Below are 19,241 nucleotides of genomic sequence, written 5' to 3'. Positions count from 1 at the left end.
ATTCCAGTTGTCCATCTGTCTACGTACCAAATTTTAGCAATCGGTTCAGTAGTTTTTGAGTGAAAGAGCAATAAACATACACACATGCTTAGAAACTTTCGCATTTATAATATCAGTAGGACTAGTTGACCGGACACACGCTGTTCTGTCTTTCCGTTTAGTGGTAGGAAATTTCACGTTGGCCGATTCTCAGACCTACCCGATATGCACAGAAAATTTCACGTAAATCGTTCCAGCCGTTTCGGAGAATTATGTTAATTTATATTGTGACACGAGAATTTTATATATATAGAGACTAGCCGCTCGACTTGGCTTTACCCGCAAAAAAGTAGCATTAAAAACCTCAGAAGCTCGCAGTAGTATTGGATCATATTAATTTCATACAAAGACAAATTTTACTTTATTTTATAAACAATTAGGTATACAGAGCAGAAATGAAGGATCCGACCCACTGCTATAATTTAAACATTAATTACGAATAATTTAAAAACTGTTAACTTTTTGTACCATTAATGCATCCAACTGCATAGCAATTAAAAAAATATTCATAAAAATAAAGAACTAAAACCTACTTGTTCACCTTTTCCGCGTACGCATTATGGACACGATGTATTTAACTACATAATCTCGTATATAATATAGTCAATGAATTGCTCCAATTCATAAAAATTAGTGTTAATAATTTTCTCGAAGAAGGGACTGACATTTTTACAAAAACTACTTTGTGAACTATCGTAGAAAAGTCTCGATTCGTATTGAAACTAATTTAATCTTCTTAATATATAAAATTCTCGTGTCACAGTTTTCGTCGCCATACTCCTCCGAAACGGTTTGACCGATTTTGATGACATTTTTTGTGCTTATCCGGTATCTATGAGAATCGGCCAACATCTATTTTTCATACCCCTAAATGATAAGAGTAAGGCAGAACAGCGTTTGCCGGGTGCAGCTAGTATATTATAAGTATTGTGTAAATGAACTAGAGCTGTAAAAATACATTTCGAATAAGAATTAAGATAAACAGTTTTTTTGTGACGTGGCTTGGTTTCAACTTTTTTCAAGCAAATCAAAGGCTTGATTAGATAGCTTATTAGTTTTCTTTCCTATGAATGGTATACCAGTTTAACTAGAGTCAAATAGGAACAATTTACTAAACATACGTTTTATTTCAAATTAAAGTATCTATTTCTTATTAAAATATACAGCTTTTTTAAAATCTATTCTAAAGCACGGTTATTATATATGTACAGTATTGTTTTCAGAGATTTTGGCGTGCATTGGCGGGATTTTCTTCAAAACTCAACAGTTTTGGCTCAATGCAAATGACAATCGAAATTTTGTAAGCAACTAGCCTTTGCCCCCGTCAAATTCGGAGCAGTTTAATAGATATTAAATTATATAAGCCTTCCTCTTGAATAGCTTTATAAAACTGTTATGTGTTTACTGTTAACTTGTAATTTAAAGAAACTGCATCAAAACCCGTTGTGTAATTTTAAAGATTAAGCATACATAGGGACACAGGGACAGAGAAAGCGACTTCGTTTTATACTATGTAATGATAATTATAGTGATAGTGGTAGTGATATATATTACTATTCAATATATATTTCGAGAAGTCAGTCCTAGGGGTCAAATTAAATCAGTCAGTCACCCGTCAATAGACAGACAGCCACTTAAGGTGACTAACAACAGATTTGTTTACCATCAGCGAAAACAAATATTCCGTGCTCAAGTCACTATACATAACCAGACAATTGATTATTATAATTAGTGAGTTTAATCACCCGTGTCTATTTAATTGAACTATTCTTTGTAGGATTCCGTTTCATAGGGTAAAATCTAATTTACTGAGATTCGTTTTCCTCTCTAATTTTAGAAGTTACTGGTGGTAAAATGTGTGTGATTTTACCACTTTGGAAGTGTATCTCGTGCAAACTATTCAGTTCAAAATAAATGATAATAGAAACCTTTATATCGTTAAGACATATCCACAGATAACATTTAGATATAGATTTTATGAAAAAAATTGAGTGTCAGTCTCCCTGGAACTCCAAAACCACGATTAAATTATAGAATTGACTTGATTTTCTCACTTAGACTAATTCATACAGAGTACAACGTATGGAAATTATTTAGTACTGGCGATCCTAATCGCGAGAATAAGATTAACTGATAAAGTTATTGTGGCAGGATCACGGGTGGCCGAGAGGCTAGGCGTTGTTACGGTTTGGCAAGACACGCGGATTCCAATCCCGCCATCCCGCCTCGCGATCAAATTTTTTCTATTCTTTCAAAATTTCTCATTTATAAAGCATTTTCAATGCTATAAAACTAAAAAAATTAAATAGTCTTAAGAAGTCAACAAACATACTGACATGTAGCTAATAAGAACAAAACCCAACCTTTTATACATTCTGATTAACTTGAGTGGATCTCTTATTGAAGCCTATAAAAGTTTAATCAAAACTGTATTCACATTTTTTGCACAACGGGTAAACAATGGGTATCAGACCATTAATTAAGATATAAATATCCATAGAAGTTCTTTCTTGGGGCAATAAACAACACACATAAGGTTATAAAATTGAAAGCCCACGTATATTACTATTAAATTATTAATGTAATTAAAAATCGAAGCGAGTCAAGGAAGCACTTTAACATTCCAAGAGAATACACTGAGTCATTCCAGTGGTCAATTAACATTGCATCGTGCGCTCTCAATTAAAACACTTTATTTATTAAAATTTTAAGCAATTACAGACCTACAGTACAGACACTACCCATTAAAATTGCGCCGCTGTAACTAGTTAAACACTTATACACGTTTACAGTTCCTCTTAAACATATTTTTAACAAGTTTTTATTAGCTTCACCTGTATATTTGTATGTAACCGACTCCTTTCGACAAATTTTATTCAAACTTTGTACACTTATCAAGCATCGGGGGAATAAAGTAATTGCATTATTTTATGTCTTCATCCAAATTTGAATCGGCAATATTATATAAATTACGTACACTCTGTACATGAGCAATTGAGATACTTTAGTAGATTTTACCATTAAAGCGTGCATTCAGAAAATCATTCAAAAAATGTTATTGTAATTGAGTCTATCTATAAATATAAAGCATCTTTAGACCAGTGTTAGAGAACCAGTTACTGAAACTAGATTGTTATACAAATGAGGTTCTAAGATACAAACATGTCAGAAATTTCGGCACTAACATTCAGTAATTCAGTAATGTAAGAAAAAAAAGTCACAAGATTAAAAAAAAGTATCAAAGGAATTGATCGGTGTACACTGTACAGATTGAGTGAATTTCGTATAAATAAAATGAACAAAACTGAAATGATGTCATTGGTCTCTCAACGCTTCATTGCACAGAATAAAAGACAGTATTGACATTTGTTTTCTGCTGTATTAGTGAATAATAATAATGTGGGAGTCGAGCACGCTTAATGTGGGAGTCGAGCACGCTTCGGCACGAATTGGGCCAGCTCGCACCGGGGAAGTACCACACCCCCACAGAAAACCGGCGTGAAATAGTGGCACGCCACTGTGTTTCGTACGGTGAGTGGGGGAGCCGGAGGCCCGTTTCCTTTTCCTCACCCGTCCCAGTCCATTCCTTCTTTCCAGTCGTTAATCCTTTCCTTTTCCTTTACCCCTTAAAAGCGGGCAACACCTTCGCAGAGGCACTACCTCTGCGATTGATCATGGGCGGTGGTGATCGCTTACCATCAGGCGAACCACCAGCCCAGTTGCCCGCTATGACATAAAAAAAAAAAAAAAAAAAAAAATAATGATCGAAGAATTAATCACAAAATAGTTACCTGATATGCTCCATAGATATAATTCGTGGTTCCCGCTTATATAGACTCGCATAAACACTTAAAAATACAACAAAATAAATATAATAGCCTCAATAACCATAACAATGTTTTAATATTTCATTGTTTTAATGTTGCACAAAACAGCAGCAAATATTTTTTCATATTATTGTGTTCTTTTTCTCAAGAAAACAAAACACAGTTGGAATTTTAAGAACAATTTTAAACACGCAGTTAGTCGTTTATTTATTATGCACATGACTTCAACTAATAGACCTTATTCGCGAGTATAGATTGTTTATGTAAAATTGGCAACGTCGCATATCAGTCGCGGCGTGCGCGGTTATCGACTTGGCAACGTAGCGTAGGAGTGCAGTTGCATTTACATTTTGTTTTTTTGAGGCTGATACCCTCTGATACCAAACATTTGCTTTTAACTATTACAGAAATTAAAATTTCTAGTCTTAAGAAGACATACCACCTTGAACATGTCTTTCCTTAATATTAAGTAAGCAAGTATGCCTAACTATAGATTTATAATATGTAATTAAGGTACATGGTATAAAACTAAGGCAGGACACATGGACCCACAGTTGAAATATGTCACGTTTATTTTTCAGATGCAGATGTAGATTATAGTATACCCACAGATAACAATACTATACATTATATAGAGATATTATATAGAGGCACCTGTAAATATTTGATCCTAGTGATGTTCTCTTCGGTGACGGTGAGCGCGCGCCGCTCACCCAGCTTGTAGGTGTCATCATAGTACATGTACTCCGTGAACGTGAGCCCGCTAGTGGTGTACTGCTGCGTGAAGTATATCGATATAGTGCCGTTCGCGATGTCGTGTTCGATGATCCACTTGCACTTGATCGGCACCGGGAACGGGTTGGGGAAGTTGGGCGTCTGGATGGTCCCCACGGGGCCCTTCAGGCGCCCGCCGCAAGGTGGCGACTCTTCCCTACTCGTCTCGCAGTGGACCGATTTCAGGATAAGTGTGATGATGGTAAGGCGCAAACAATGCGCAGTGTGCCTGGAAAGAAACAAAATTAAATTAATTCGTCATATCGATATTGGGCCATATCCAACAGCTGAAACAAATTTAAATAAAATTTATATTAATATTGAATACACTTTTTGTTCAATCACTTTACTCTTAAAAATATGCGTCATAGCAAAAAATTGAATATACCGTAACTGTTTTAAATTTTGCACTGTCATAAGAATTAATAGACGTCTTCCGAACAAATAATGATGGGTCAATAATTAACTGCGCCTGCTCATATAAAAGAGATTAAGCGTACAAAATATACATTCACAAAAAGTCAATTTACATATCTGTTCACAGCTCGTTACATGTTATAAACGTTTTGTATTGTTAGGATTTTTTGTATTTATATAATTTTTTTCCGTTGGTCGAAATTAAGAAAACTTGGAGATACAAAGGTAATTTTGCTAGCTTTTCCCCTTGTCCCGGGTTTTTTGCATAGTTCCAGTTCCCATGGAATTCCCGGGATGAATAAACTTTCCTATGTGTTTTTCGGGTTACAAATTATCTGACATCAATGTGTATCAAATTACCTCCAAATTGGTTTAGTGGTTTAGGTGTAAAAAAGAAACACAGACAGATGTACTTTTTTACCACATTTACATATTACTCGGGTCCGTTTTCACTTCAGTGATAGCTTCAAGAATAATACAAATTTAAATGTGAACAAAGTGATATTAAGTTTGAAATCGATAGAGCAGTTCCTGAGATTAGCACGTTTAAATAAATCCTTCAGCTTTGCCTTAATATTATAGTAGTATAACTTTGTCTTAATCCAACTAATCCTACTAATATTATAAATGCGAAAGTTTATAAGGATGTGTGTGCGTTTGTTGCTCTTTCACGTAAAAACTACTGAACCGATTGCAATCAAATTTGGTACGTAGACAGCTGGACAACTGGAATAACATATAGGCAACTTTTTATCCCGATATTCCTACGGGATACGGACTTACGCGGGTGAAACCGCGGGGCGCAGCAAGTATTATATATATTAGCACACATAGAATTCAACGTATGTATCCAATGTTCCGATTGAGGTTTAATCAAGGAGAAACACTTGATTGGCCTCACCACAAAGGGAAATGAAATTTCTACGGCCAACATAGTGGTCACTTACTGCTCACCGGAATAATTAATACGCTTTATCTAAACGTGTAACTAATCAGAAAATATATTGAATGAAGGTATCTTCTAAATACGGATCACAAATAAAAAATAAAAAAAAGAAAGGAAGAAATTTTTGTTAACGTTATTTTCATTGTTAAGTTAATAATAATGATGAAATAAAAGATCGGTCAAGCGTGAGTCGCACTGTCGGCAGTAAGGGTTTCGCACAAATAAGCTAAAACAACCAACTATGCCAAAAAAATAGTCTCTCATCTAATTTATGGCCGTGCTAACCGTTGCTTACCGCCTCCTTGGTACAGTGGTAAACGCGTGAGCGTAGAACCGAGGGGTCCTGGGTTCGATTCCCGGTGGGGACAATAAAAAAAAAAAATTGTCTCGGTCTGGCAGGACACAGAAGGCTGATCACCTACTTGTCCATAAAGAAAATCGATCAGTGAAACAGATGTATATCATCTGCCCCATACCCCAGTAGGGGACACGGGACTTCACTACTAACCGTTGCTTAACCTTGATTTATATTATTAGTTGTTATAGCTGCATCAAAAATACATTAGTTTTTCAGAGTGACGATTCCATGAAAATTTCAATTGTCTTACTATCACGGTTTGTGAGATACAACCTGGTGACAGACAGACAGATGAACTATGTATTAGTAATCGATATTGCTCGTAAAATGAGCAATATTTTAAGGAATACTAAATTGAGGAAGAAAGATATAATTTCGATTTTTAATTGTTATAGTAAGTTTTTTGTATAGCAAATTAGGGTAGAAATCTATTTCACATGGTCCATAAACTTAATTTAAACAATTTTTTTCAAAATTTATTCTATCGCTTAATTAACATAGATATTGAGAAATTTTGAAAGAATAGAAAAAATTTGATCACGAGGCAGGATTCGAACCTGCGTATCTTGCCTAACCGTAGCAACGCCTAGCCTCTCGGCCACCCGTAATCCTGCCTCGTGATCAAATTTTTTCTATTCTTTCAAAATTTCTCATTTATAAAGCATTTCAATGCTATAAAACTAAAAATTAAATTTAACATAGATATTATTAAATATATATTCATAATAATGAAAGAAGTGAATACGCACTTGTAGAGGTTTTTACAAGCGGTGATGATACTTTTCTACAAAAAAAGGTTGTGGTCTACTAAGAAAATAGGACTGAATGACAATATCCAAACTCTAATAGAATTACGTCAATTGGAACAAAACCAAAAAAAAAAAAAAAAAACAGTAGAATTTAGAACTTCATTCGTTTTTTAAACGTCAGGTGAAGATAAGTGAAAGATGTATGCCAGAAAGCGGTCTCTCGACACAGGATGCTCATAGGGCAGCATCCGTCGCCGATCGCGTCACGGAAATTGCATTATAATACCTTAAAGTTCAACATTGGCTTCACACGTCACAGAGGGGAAAATTATATTCTGTAAACTTTAAACATCCTCTCACAGAAATATGTATAGCATTTGTTTATATTTAGTTCGATGTGCAAGCGATCGACGTCTATTGAATTTAAAGGAAGATATGAATAGGATATATGAATATAAGGTTTTGTTTTTAGAGAAATGATAAGGTGACTGATTTATTAATGTTTATTGGCAATTTATTCTAACCAATTCTAACTTATATTAGAAATTCTAAAGTGTATTTGGCACTTTTTCACATTGCACCGGAGTTTGTAAGGATAAGGGTGTGTTTGTTGCTTTTTCACGCAAAAACAAACCTGTTTGGCTCTTTCACACATTGTAACGGAGCGATTATGTGATATATTTGTGTCTGATAGAAGGCTAGAAAGTTACATACTACGTTTTAATGTGGCGAATTTCTAGAGAATTTCCTTCGACGATGTGAGCGAAGCGTGAGGTCGAAGTCATGGCCGGAGAGCTATGTTAACGCCCTTCCAAACAGCCGGCGGTCTCTCTTGTGCAGACCGTTATCTATCTATTACATTTTCAGCTATATACCTGGAGCCATTTTGTCGTGAAACTCATACAAACTTCCAACCAAATACATCCATCAAGTGTCACAAACCGTCACGTTTATGTTACAGTGTTTGTTATTTTTGACCGACTTCCACCAAGGAAAAGTAGCCGGTTCTATATATTTTTAATAAACCGTTTTTCGATTTTAATTACTTTTCAAGTCGGTTGAGATTTTGTTAAAAATTTATTATTTAATTTGCATAAATACGTCATAGATTGCATTAGAAGATGTTGACCATACAAATTTTCATACAAACGATATTATCAATTGCTTAAGTAAAGTTTTAAGGAAAATCTCTCCAGTGCAGTAGTTTCAGACCTGTGTTTGACGTCCTTAACAAATGTAGTGTTAAAACAGTGCCTGGAGCGAAGTACGTTATGTCAACAGCTGCATCAAATAGCGCAAATACCTACTCCCCAAGAATGAAAGTCACTTTTAGAAAGAACGCTGTGAAAATAACGAGTCTCTAGAGACAAATTAATGTATTATACTATGTATGTATAATATGTTATAATATATTCTGAGCAGTTTTTGTTGGAAATAATAACTTCAAAACACGTTGCCAAATTACATAAGTATATGTATTGTTAATTGTTTTATGTATGTTAATATAGCTCAAAACCTGTAAGTCAGATTTAAATTATTTCTTTTTAGTCAACACAATAACAATTGTTTGTGGCATTATTTTCCGTCTTCCAGTACAAAGTCAATAAAACGCATGTCTATTTGCATAGTTACCTAGTACGCTTCTCTATCTATACTAATGCAAAAGCAATTATATTGAAAGTAAAAGTCGTAGATAGGTTAAAAGCGTTCTGAGAGCGGCACATTGAAATGTAGGTAATTAGCCAGTATTGACTTCAATTCAATCCAACATTTGTCTCTTTTCCGCTCACGATTATTCACTCATACCAACTTACTTTGACGGCTTATCGAAATTTATTTATTTATTTATTTTCTCATCACAAATGCGTATCTGTTCAATATATTGTTAAATCTATTGCTTATTACTAACATTTGTGAGAGACTGGTGCCCGAGATAAGTATAAAATACTTGTGTTACGGGTCACCAGGTCCCCAAGAATTTACAGTTACATTTATAAGATAAACAATGAACATTATGGACATTACTGAAATGATAAGATTTTTTGAAAAATATAATATATAAAAAAGGAATTTTGTGTGATAAAACTATATTAAGTTTTCTATGTTTGCGTTTGTGTGACTGATTTGAAGATCGAATTGTGTGTTGATGACCTATTGTCTGTACTATCATCATCACACGAAGACACGTGTACTTTAAAACAATGTAGTACAACAACAAATAACAAAAAAGATATACAGCGTGAGATTATAGTGGCTATGGTAGGGGTTTATTTAATAAGTCTGTCAATGGAGTTCCAAATACCTTTGTTTTTGTTTATTTCTATTTATGCAAATTGAATAATTACAATACTAATGCATTCGTTTATTTATACATTAGAATTAGTGTGAATGAACTTTCTAGAGTGTAATTGAGGCGCCAATAATTATCTTCTGCCAACTGCACAATATACTGAATGAGTGTTTGGATTACTTGTATTCGTTGCAATTTAAATGAAATATGTCTTCATAGTGCTTCGCATCGCGCTACTACGTAGTTTATCGCGTAGGAGTATGTTATAATTATATCTTAATGTATAAAGAAATCACAAAAAACTGAAAAGTATCACGAATGTTAATTAGCATGACCCTTAGATCTTCAATTTATTGCTTAATGTATACAAATTATGTTTCCGTTTTCGAAAGTTTAAAAGGGAAATTATGTATGTAATTTTAAGGGTTCTCACAATCGAGGACGCTTTCCCTGAAACGTATAATAAAGTTCCACGACTTGTCTTGGACTGAATGCATACAGCTTTATTTGTTGCCCCGAAATTGAGTGAAACGTACAAAGACTTTTATTTATTTATTCATTATTACACTTATGTTTACTTTTCTGTTTTCCTTCACATTAATATTTTAGATTATTATGTAACGACTAATAACAAATAAAAGTAATACCTTAATACCTATCAATTTACATAAAAGGATAATGTCTTTTACAACAAACACAAAATACGTTTGCAGTTTTTGACATTTATACATATCCATTACAGAAATCATGTTGAGGTGCTAAGACTACGTAATGAAAGTTAATAGATACGTTATGTAATAAATACATAAGTATTTAGGGTAGGTGAAGTAAAAGATATATTAAATTATCGTTAATAATAACAGAGTTTAACGTAGGAAATCTTATAATTCAGCAGGTTGGATAAGAACATGGATTTAGGTTGAAATTACACTTCATGTTCCTAAATTACGTTTCCGAGCATCAAAAGTTATTCCAGGAAAGTTATTCATGACATGAAATCGTGCACGCTTCGTTTTATATGAAATAAGACATTAAAGACAAGAGTGAATCAGAGACTAGGAGAAAATCGTGGTTATTTAAATCGTTATTTACGCTTCACCAATGTTTATATACGATGTTATTATATCGACATAACAAAAGAAGTAAAGAAAGAAAATATAAATGGAGTCGATAAAAATATGGCAGCGAAAAAAATTGAACCAGTGCTGTTACTGGTAATCTGAATTACAATATCTTCCTATTGTTCACTCATTGTTGTTATATTAATATAACTTTTAGAAATTTAATTAAACACAAGAAGATACTATTAATATAACTTTTTCATTATAAAGGGCTTTTTAATAATATATTGCTTATGGAAATTAGTATTTATGATTAGGATTTTAATCGCCGTTTATTCACCACATTTATCCACACGTTTCGAATGTTTTACAGCTAGCCCGGTCACGGAAAGACCCCAGAGGTCGATCTCCCCGTGACCGTGCTTAATTTCTATAATATTCGCATTAAATCAAACAAAAGAAAATACTTATTATAATATATACGTTTACATGTATATATCAAGGGATATTTGTTTTAAAGTTTTATTTATCAAAGGCGAATCTTTAAGGGGAATATAGGGGCTAAAAGCGTGTTTTATAATACCTTTAAAGAGACATATTATGTAATGAATTAAAAACACACAAATCACAAAACACTTTAAAATTACTGTTGCTTGAAGAATAATTTAGATACATTTTTTGTATCGTATCAAATATGTAGGTAGTGATATGTTTTAAACACTTTATATATATAGCATATTATATACTGGAGTATATAATACATTTTTTTATAATGTTGAACCTTTTTTAAAAATATATCGATAGAGAAATATCAAGAAAATCAAAATTTATCATACACTGTTCACCAACTATGTACTACGGTATTAAAAGCACACTACGGTAGAAATTAACGACCATAAGTGTTAATAGCGATTTAACAATCGATACGTTTGTTTGTTTTGAATATAATTGCTTCGGAACTGATTGGCAATTTACGACCGACCTCGACTGCAGCGAGCGTCGGCTGAAATGAATTCGCTTTACGGTACAAAGCGGGATAATTTTTAATTGGCTTCTTATAAATTGATTCATTTGGATGCGTTTTCATTTTATTACGGTGGACTTTGATCACCATCTTCCATATATATTAATAAATTCTGAAGATATTCCATATCCATCTTATTATGATATCTCAATTATCTATCTTAATATATAAAATTCTCGTGTCACAGTTTTCGTTGCCATACTCCTCCGAAACGGCTTGACCGATTCCTCTGAAATTTGGTAAGCATATTGGGTAGGTCTGAGAATCGGCCAACATCTATTTTTCATACCTCTAAAGGATAAGAGTAAGGCAGAACAGCGTTTGCCGGGTCAGCTAGTAATATATATTATTCTGCAATTTGTAAACAATGAATTCTAAGATGTCAATGAAAAAAAAAAACAACCCTTCGTTCGGAAATTGAAATTAGTTTACTGGCTATGCATATTTAACCAACCACACTTGGAGCAATAGACGGGGTCAGAAAATACTGCTCCAATTTGTTTCTTTTCTTTTATTTTCTTGTACCAGTTTTTTATTATTAAGTAACTAAAGCCTAAATACCAAACAGCAAAAGCTTGGGACAGGATAAAAAATATTTGGGTGTCGAAGCTGTCAAAATTATGGATGATGGATGACTTTTAATTAAGGGGAAAAGCAGACCTTATTGAACCTAGTGTCAGTTTCTCAGCCACTATTAAAGTTGGGGATTAAAAATTGGGTCTTTAATTTATAGCCCACCTTCTCACGAAAGAGGTTCTTTTTGGTTTTGTTGCTATAGAGCAATTGCTATAGAGCGAAAAACCATGAAGTTATAGAACTTCATGGTTTTTCGACTGCTAATTTTTTTTGTTGCATTTGGTAAAAATTTGTTGCCATTGGGTTCAAATACAGATTCTAGAGTGGTACCTACCAGCCTAAGGACGTCGGTGACTTTTTTGTAGAGAAGTATTATTGTTCATAAAGAATAGCAGTTTCATAAATTCTTAACAGGCAAATCCTTGCTATGTCTCCTCTCACTGAAATATCACATCAAATAAATAAAAGGAAAAATAAATTCCATTCAGTTTGCACGTTTTATAAAATAATTTTTTACATCCTTTGTTATGAAATACGAAATTCGAAGCGCCGTGTTGGCGATCGGTTATCTCACAAATCATTTATTCTATTCTTTTACCACATATTTTTAGTGGAATTATTTAGTGTCTCTTCGATTTTTGTGGGATGTTACGTTGCCTTTTAATATAAAAATTGCGATTGCACTGGCGGCTAGTATTGCAATCCAAGTTTTGATTTACAGAAAAGGTAGAGAGGAATTCATAGCACATATTGACATGTTTTTTAACCAATATATTGCTTTTTTTGAATACTTTGTCTTAAATATATAATATATTTAAATATATATAAATTTAATTATATTAATATATAAAATAGGTTAGATATTGTTGTATTTTTTCAGAACTCACTCTTAAATCAGTTTTCGACTAGAGAATTCTAACCTATGTAAATAACCTATATCAATAAAGCACATGCATAAGGTCGTATTTCGCGCCCCGTCGCAAACGCGAGCTTAGAGTGGGTCACTATTTTACAAAGATGTGTGTAAATCGCATCGACCGGAACAATATATTTTGTTTATTTTAACGCACGTAAAATTGTCAATTGTCTGAAGGCTGTCCCTGATTGACCGTTCTAACAGTATGCCAATATGATGATACTAGATGCACCCGCGGTTTCACCCGCTAAGTCTTTATCCATTCCATCTACGTACCAAATTTCATAGCAATTGCTTCCGTAGTTTTTGCGTGAAAGAGTAACAAATATCCATACATACATCCATCTATACTTATAAACTTTCGTATTTATAATATTAGTAGGGATGGTATTTACAGCGACATATCTATATTTTAATCTAATTAGTCTATCCTAATAATATAAAGAACCAACCACCGAACCGTTGACATCAAAAAGAGATTATCTATTCGAATGTATTAAAAAAAGCTGCCTGCCTCTTCTGATAGCTTAACGCAGCTTAGTTTATGTTAAAAACAATTATCAAATATTGCTAAAGCATTCAGATACATGGAAATATAAAAAAATGGTCATCAAGATCTTTTTAAGTATCGCACACAAGATTAACGATAGTGAATGAAGCATCCAATACAAATAAATCTAAATAGAATGCTCAGTTAACGTCTCCAATTGGAAAATAAATGTCTTCAGAAAGAAGTGAGCTTCGAATAAGAATTGCCGATTTAAAGGGGACTGGTGCTGATGAAAATAAATGCTCTTTGAGACACAGCTGGCGTGTTTAGATTAGGATAATTTAACGCGTGAACACATCCTATGCAAATACTATAAGCAAACGGACGCCTGTGACTTTATCCGCAATAAGTTATTTGGCGGATAATCCGAATTAAAACTACCTAAATCTTTATAACATTATAAACTGGCTTATCAAATTCCAAATGCTATCCAATAAAACGGATAGGAGGAGAAACATATGACAAGACAAAATATGTTTCTGAAAAGTAGTCAAAAACATGTTACTCTTAAGTATTAGAAGTAGTTAAGTATATTGCCTAAATGACATATGGGGAATTTCTTTTTGTCTATTTTTAAATTGTTTCACAAGCGATATGGAAACTGTCAAACAATTAATCGTATCTACAACATATCAATCTCAATATACAAAAATCCAGTGTCATGATGTGTTCCCAAGGAACTCTTCACCAGCTCAACCGATTTCGATGAAATTTGGCATTTTATGTGTAATTTGGTCCAACTTAAAATATAGGATAGTATGTATTTCGATTAATTATCCCAATAATTTATAATCTTAATAATTTTAATTATTACTCAGCCACAGCAACGCGTGGGTATGCTAGTACTGAATAAAAAATGTTTACAACCAGACTATATTTTCTCAATACAACATGTACAACTGTCTGCAACAAAGGTCGATAAAAAGTTGCGGCTTGGAGACTAAACCAGCGTACAAAAACAAATTTATCGACACATTATCCACATCGCCACTGATCAAAAAAGTGAAGAAAACTATGTAAACGATATTTTAGTCACAATTGCACTTAACGCTTTAAATGCCAATCAATTACAAACGAATTATCGTTGTGACTAAATAGGTATCCTGCAAAAACCTTCGCTATATTTGTAATCCATAATAGTATCCTTATTGAATAGCAATGGTTATATATTTAGATTGAACAATTCTCAATTATCCATACATATAACCGGGTGATAAAGGATAAATTCGCGAATTTGACCTTAAATATGACATTGGATAGGTCTTGAAATTAGTGATTTCAAAATGGGTTTTTGCTAAATAAATATTTGATAAAGTCTAAAGTCTAAAGTTTTAAAAAATATAACTTACAAAAGACAAAAAATTGTTGTCCACGGGAGCGAAGTGTTGGGTGAAAAGCTAACAATATATAATATGTAAATAACAAACAGAAGAGCAATGATTTTATTCTAATGATATTTCTCTAAAATAAATTACTTTCTGATTATTTCTATTTCGATTTGTTGGCCCACCTGCTCCTCTGCTTGCTCAGCCATTAAAAAAATCGGACAAATTATTTAACGCGCCATTCAAATATTGTGAAGATTCGTTACGCTTACGTGATTGAAAAAACATTTTTTATATTATAAAAGCAAGATGTCATCAATTCTAACGTTATTTAAAAGAGCAAATCTTTTAATAGATACGTAAACCGAAAATAAATTGAATGTATTCATATAAATGTGTGAGTAATTTAAATAATAAATCAAATGCGACATCTCAGATTTATCTTACGTTACAAAATTGTCAGATGCTTAATCTATCTTGTAGTTTTAAGCATTCATTTCCCATAGAAATTAGTTTTGATGTGTAACGCGTGAATGGCCCATTTAAATGCCTCGAAATCCCCGCTAAATGTTGTTCTGATATTTACGAGCGGACGTTTCGCATTTGTGGCTCTCATTAGTGCAGTGCAATAAATAAAATCAAATGTTGGTTAGAACTTTACTCGTCCCAAAACTTGATTCAAATTATTTTCTAAAATAGTAGTGTTTTTGAATTCAATTAACCTTTCTTTTCAATTCAGTATCTTGGAGTAGGAAAAAGACCAATAAAACTTATTACTATACCAATCTAATAAAATATGCATTATAATTTATTTAATTCCTATTGCTCAAAAAGATGTTTATAGTATTCTTCGATTGTCTACCTTCCAGAATTGATGTATTGTTCTGTTAAGGAGCAGAGGCTTCGGTCTATTTTGATAGAAAATCTCGAGTCTTCTAGAACTACCTTTATTAAAGTATTGAACTGTCTGTCTGATGCTTCCGATTTATCTTTCTTAGTCTTTCACTTGCTCATAGATGGCTATACTACCCTTGTATTACTAAAGTTGAGTTACCCACAATATTATCATTGTTACAACGGGGTTTAAAAGATAACGATTCAATTGAAACTTTTACACATTTTGCGTATAAAATATAACGGCATGAGTATTATCCAAACATTTTTTTTTGGTCTCAACATTGATAGTTTTGACCAAAGTTTTTATGAACGGCTGAAACAGTATGCCAAGCGGAGATAAAAACATTTGTAAAGTTTCGCGGTGCGTGGTCATAAAAATAAATTTATGCCAGCGTACGGCTTGTACATTCGGAGTAATGATGAAAAATATCTCCTGCAGTACAGATGTGTCCCGTGGGCAGGAGATTATAAAGCCGCAAGCGTTCTCTGTAAGATTTCTCATATTATACCGCCATATTCTGTGAGTGCATTCGGGGCAGAAATGAGCTTTAGTGGTTAAGAGAGATTTACTCAAAATTACGCATGGAGAGAAACGTAATAGGACGTGCTTCGTGTTTGTTTGAACGTTGTTGTATTGAAATACGTAATTTTTCACACACACAACCACATACGTTTACATGCACTTTTTTTCTTTATTTTAAAAGAAAATATATAATATACATTAAATAACGCATACCAAAAACCACAAAGATTTGTCCGGTATGCAAAACTTAAATTTGTTAGTTTGAAGATTTATTTATTTCATTTGTTGCTTTTTTTCTAATCCTCCAAACTTAAAGTCTATGCAATGTATACTAATATGTATGCATCTTTATACTAATATGTAATAGACTAAATGTAAGTGGTGACTAGGTGAGTCTGGCAATCAGCATTACAGACTACTGCGTATCGCAGACACCAGTCCTGTCCATTTTTTTAAATTATATATTTTGTTTAAACTGAAGTTGCAAAGTTTGAGGAAAATAAATAAATCATTTTAATCATTTTAACCGCTAGTAGGCAAAGTATTTAAAGTTTACGTAGATATTCAAAATTAACACTATTGTATTAATATATCCAAGGCTACTAAAAAGATAAATGCTTACACTGTTACGTTGGTACGAACATCAAATATGCATATGTTTCCAACTACAATTAATTCATAAATATTAATACTCTAATACAGTACAGCTTTATTCAGTCACATTCAATTGAGTGAAGAAAAACGTTGCAAGCAAAGTCTATCCAAGAGTCACAATCAAGCGCTTCACAATGTGAAACATTGTGGAGCCTTTTTACTTGATTAATTAAGCCTGTTTTTGCATCCTGCTTTCAGCGCTTGATTAACGATGTACATTGTATACTGGCGCGGAATCTTTATCTGGAAATCGTTAAATTGAATGTGAAACAGTATATTAAATCGCGGTAATTAGTTCAAGGCTTAGGAGAAGTTTTTATATTTACTAATTTCGTGGATATACATGCCGATTATTTTCAAAATAGCCACTTGTGTTTGTTGATGTACAGTGAAATCAGTAAAGAAAGAGTATTATGCTTACAATCTATGCTAAAAATTGTTGTTATGTCATGCTCGGCAATGGAGCATGGTGGGTCACCTGATGGTAAGCGATCACCACCGCCTATGAATATTCGTTGAGGCAGTGCCTCTGCGGATGTTCTGCCTGTTTTTAAGGGGTAAGGGAAAAGGAAAGGATTGATCTCCGGCTTCGCCACTCACCGTACGAAACACAGGTGCATGCCACTATTTCACACCGGTTTTCTGTAGGGGTGTGGTTCCCGGTGCAAGCTGGCCCAATTCGTGTCGAAGCGTGCTGGACTCCCACATTAGTGTAATCACACTTAGTGTAATCTAACTACTTATTTTGAGGGGTCGGAGATCAATCTGACGCAACTGCATTTATGAAATATTATATTGACCATGCAAAAAAAAAAATTAAATCGAATATGTGAGCTATTTATAAAATATGCCATAGCCATCCTTGACATAGGTACTTAGTGTTACCGCGTTTTTCTAGTAACCGATTTAGCGAAATCCCTTTAGTGGATTGGCGTGAGGTGTTAAAACGTCAATGATAGAGTTACATTCATATATAAATAAATGCGAACGTACTTCTATTCAAAACGTATGTACAAAGTATACAAATATGTATATTTTTTATAAATCCGATTCCTCAACGATGAAGCTTCTTCATATTTGAGGATACGTATAATATACAGAGCAGCTGGTCTTTGGCCTGACGGTAAGCGCGCTTGATGGACACCATTGCCTATAAATATATGCAGAAGTTTTGTATATGCCCAGCCAGCTTTGAAAAGATATGAAAAGAATTGATGACGGGTATAAAGAAGAGGGTTGGGACGGTTGAGGAAAGTGATGCCATCTCCCTAAATCTTTGGCATATGACGTTAAATTAATTTAGTTTATCAATTTTACTAATTTTAAAATTCTACGCACAAAGAATAAAAACTTACCGTAGGCTTCGCATTCTGTATTTTCCGATTGTACAAAGCCTTCTCCAATTGCTTATTAGTCGTAAATATACACGAAAGGATATTTCAAATTGACGGTTATTGGTTCCAGAAAGTATCTCCAGCTTCTTAAGTATAATTTAAACTTGCGAGCCATTATTACCTGACTCCTAATACTGTGTAATCTTTGGACTGTCCAATGACTGTGTTTATGTGTAACAGTTTTCTAAGGACTCCGTGTCTATCTCAATTAGGGGTTCTGAGAATTCCATCTTATCTGTTATTAGTCAATAAGATTATATAGTAGACTCTCAAAGAACTAGCTAGGTTGTTGTGGTTGTTGTTTATATTGTATATTGCCACTGTACCTTGAATCTTCTATGCGTATTATGATTACAATTGGCTTTTAGTTATTTTATTATTATTTAATTTAGGGTGGTAGAATTGTAGGATTACAAATTGTAAAAAAAAATTCTTTTAGTAGAGCATAACTTTGTTACTGCTTTTAAATAGTTGTGTCTACGTTGATAATAAGCTTATTTTAGGACGAATATGACAGTGCCTTGTTTTTCTTCCTCTTGATGTTTTTATGAGGTTATAGAGGGATCGCCACGCAAACCTTGACTACGGGGTCGAAGCTGGAAGCGGTGTGGATGGAAAGCTAGTGAATAAAAAAACAACGCAACACTTGAGTGTTCAAGCTCAATCGAAGCCTCGAGAGCCCTCCGATATTAAAAGCAATTTTCGTATTGAAAACGGCCTGCTGCGTTCAGGCAAACGAATAAAAATGAAAAACTACAAAAGACTGTCCGTGAATATTTAGTAACTTATTCAGTTTTATTAAAAGATTTTAAGATATTGAACATCTTTTTCATACAGCTTTTGTACGCATTGTCAGTAATTAATAAATTTGTAAATGCTTGACGATGATTAAAAACAAATTAAAAATATACTGTATGAACT

At 33.4% G+C, this 19,241-nt stretch overlaps 1 protein-coding gene across 4 annotated transcripts in view; it reads right to left on the bottom strand.

Moving 5' to 3' along the window:
- Nucleotides 1–19,241, bottom strand: part of LOC119828845 — an 83,935-nt gene that overhangs the window by 30,111 nt on the left and 34,583 nt on the right. For 2 of the 4 annotated variants that reach the window (XM_038351130.1, XM_038351132.1), the window contains exon 2: nucleotides 4,521–4,869. In XM_038351130.1, the coding sequence (XP_038207058.1) occupies nucleotides 4,521–4,869 (349 nt within the window). Of the gene's footprint in view, nucleotides 1–3,830; nucleotides 3,983–4,520; nucleotides 4,870–19,241 lie in introns of those variants that run through there. The other 2 variants (XM_038351134.1, XM_038351131.1) reach the window with 2 other exon arrangements.

The sequence above is a fragment of the Zerene cesonia genome, chromosome 8, assembly GCF_012273895.1.
Source record: "Zerene cesonia ecotype Mississippi chromosome 8, Zerene_cesonia_1.1, whole genome shotgun sequence".
In the NCBI taxonomy this organism is placed as follows: domain Eukaryota; kingdom Metazoa; phylum Arthropoda; class Insecta; order Lepidoptera; family Pieridae; genus Zerene; species Zerene cesonia.
This window is presented reverse-complemented; position numbering and strand designations above follow the sequence as displayed.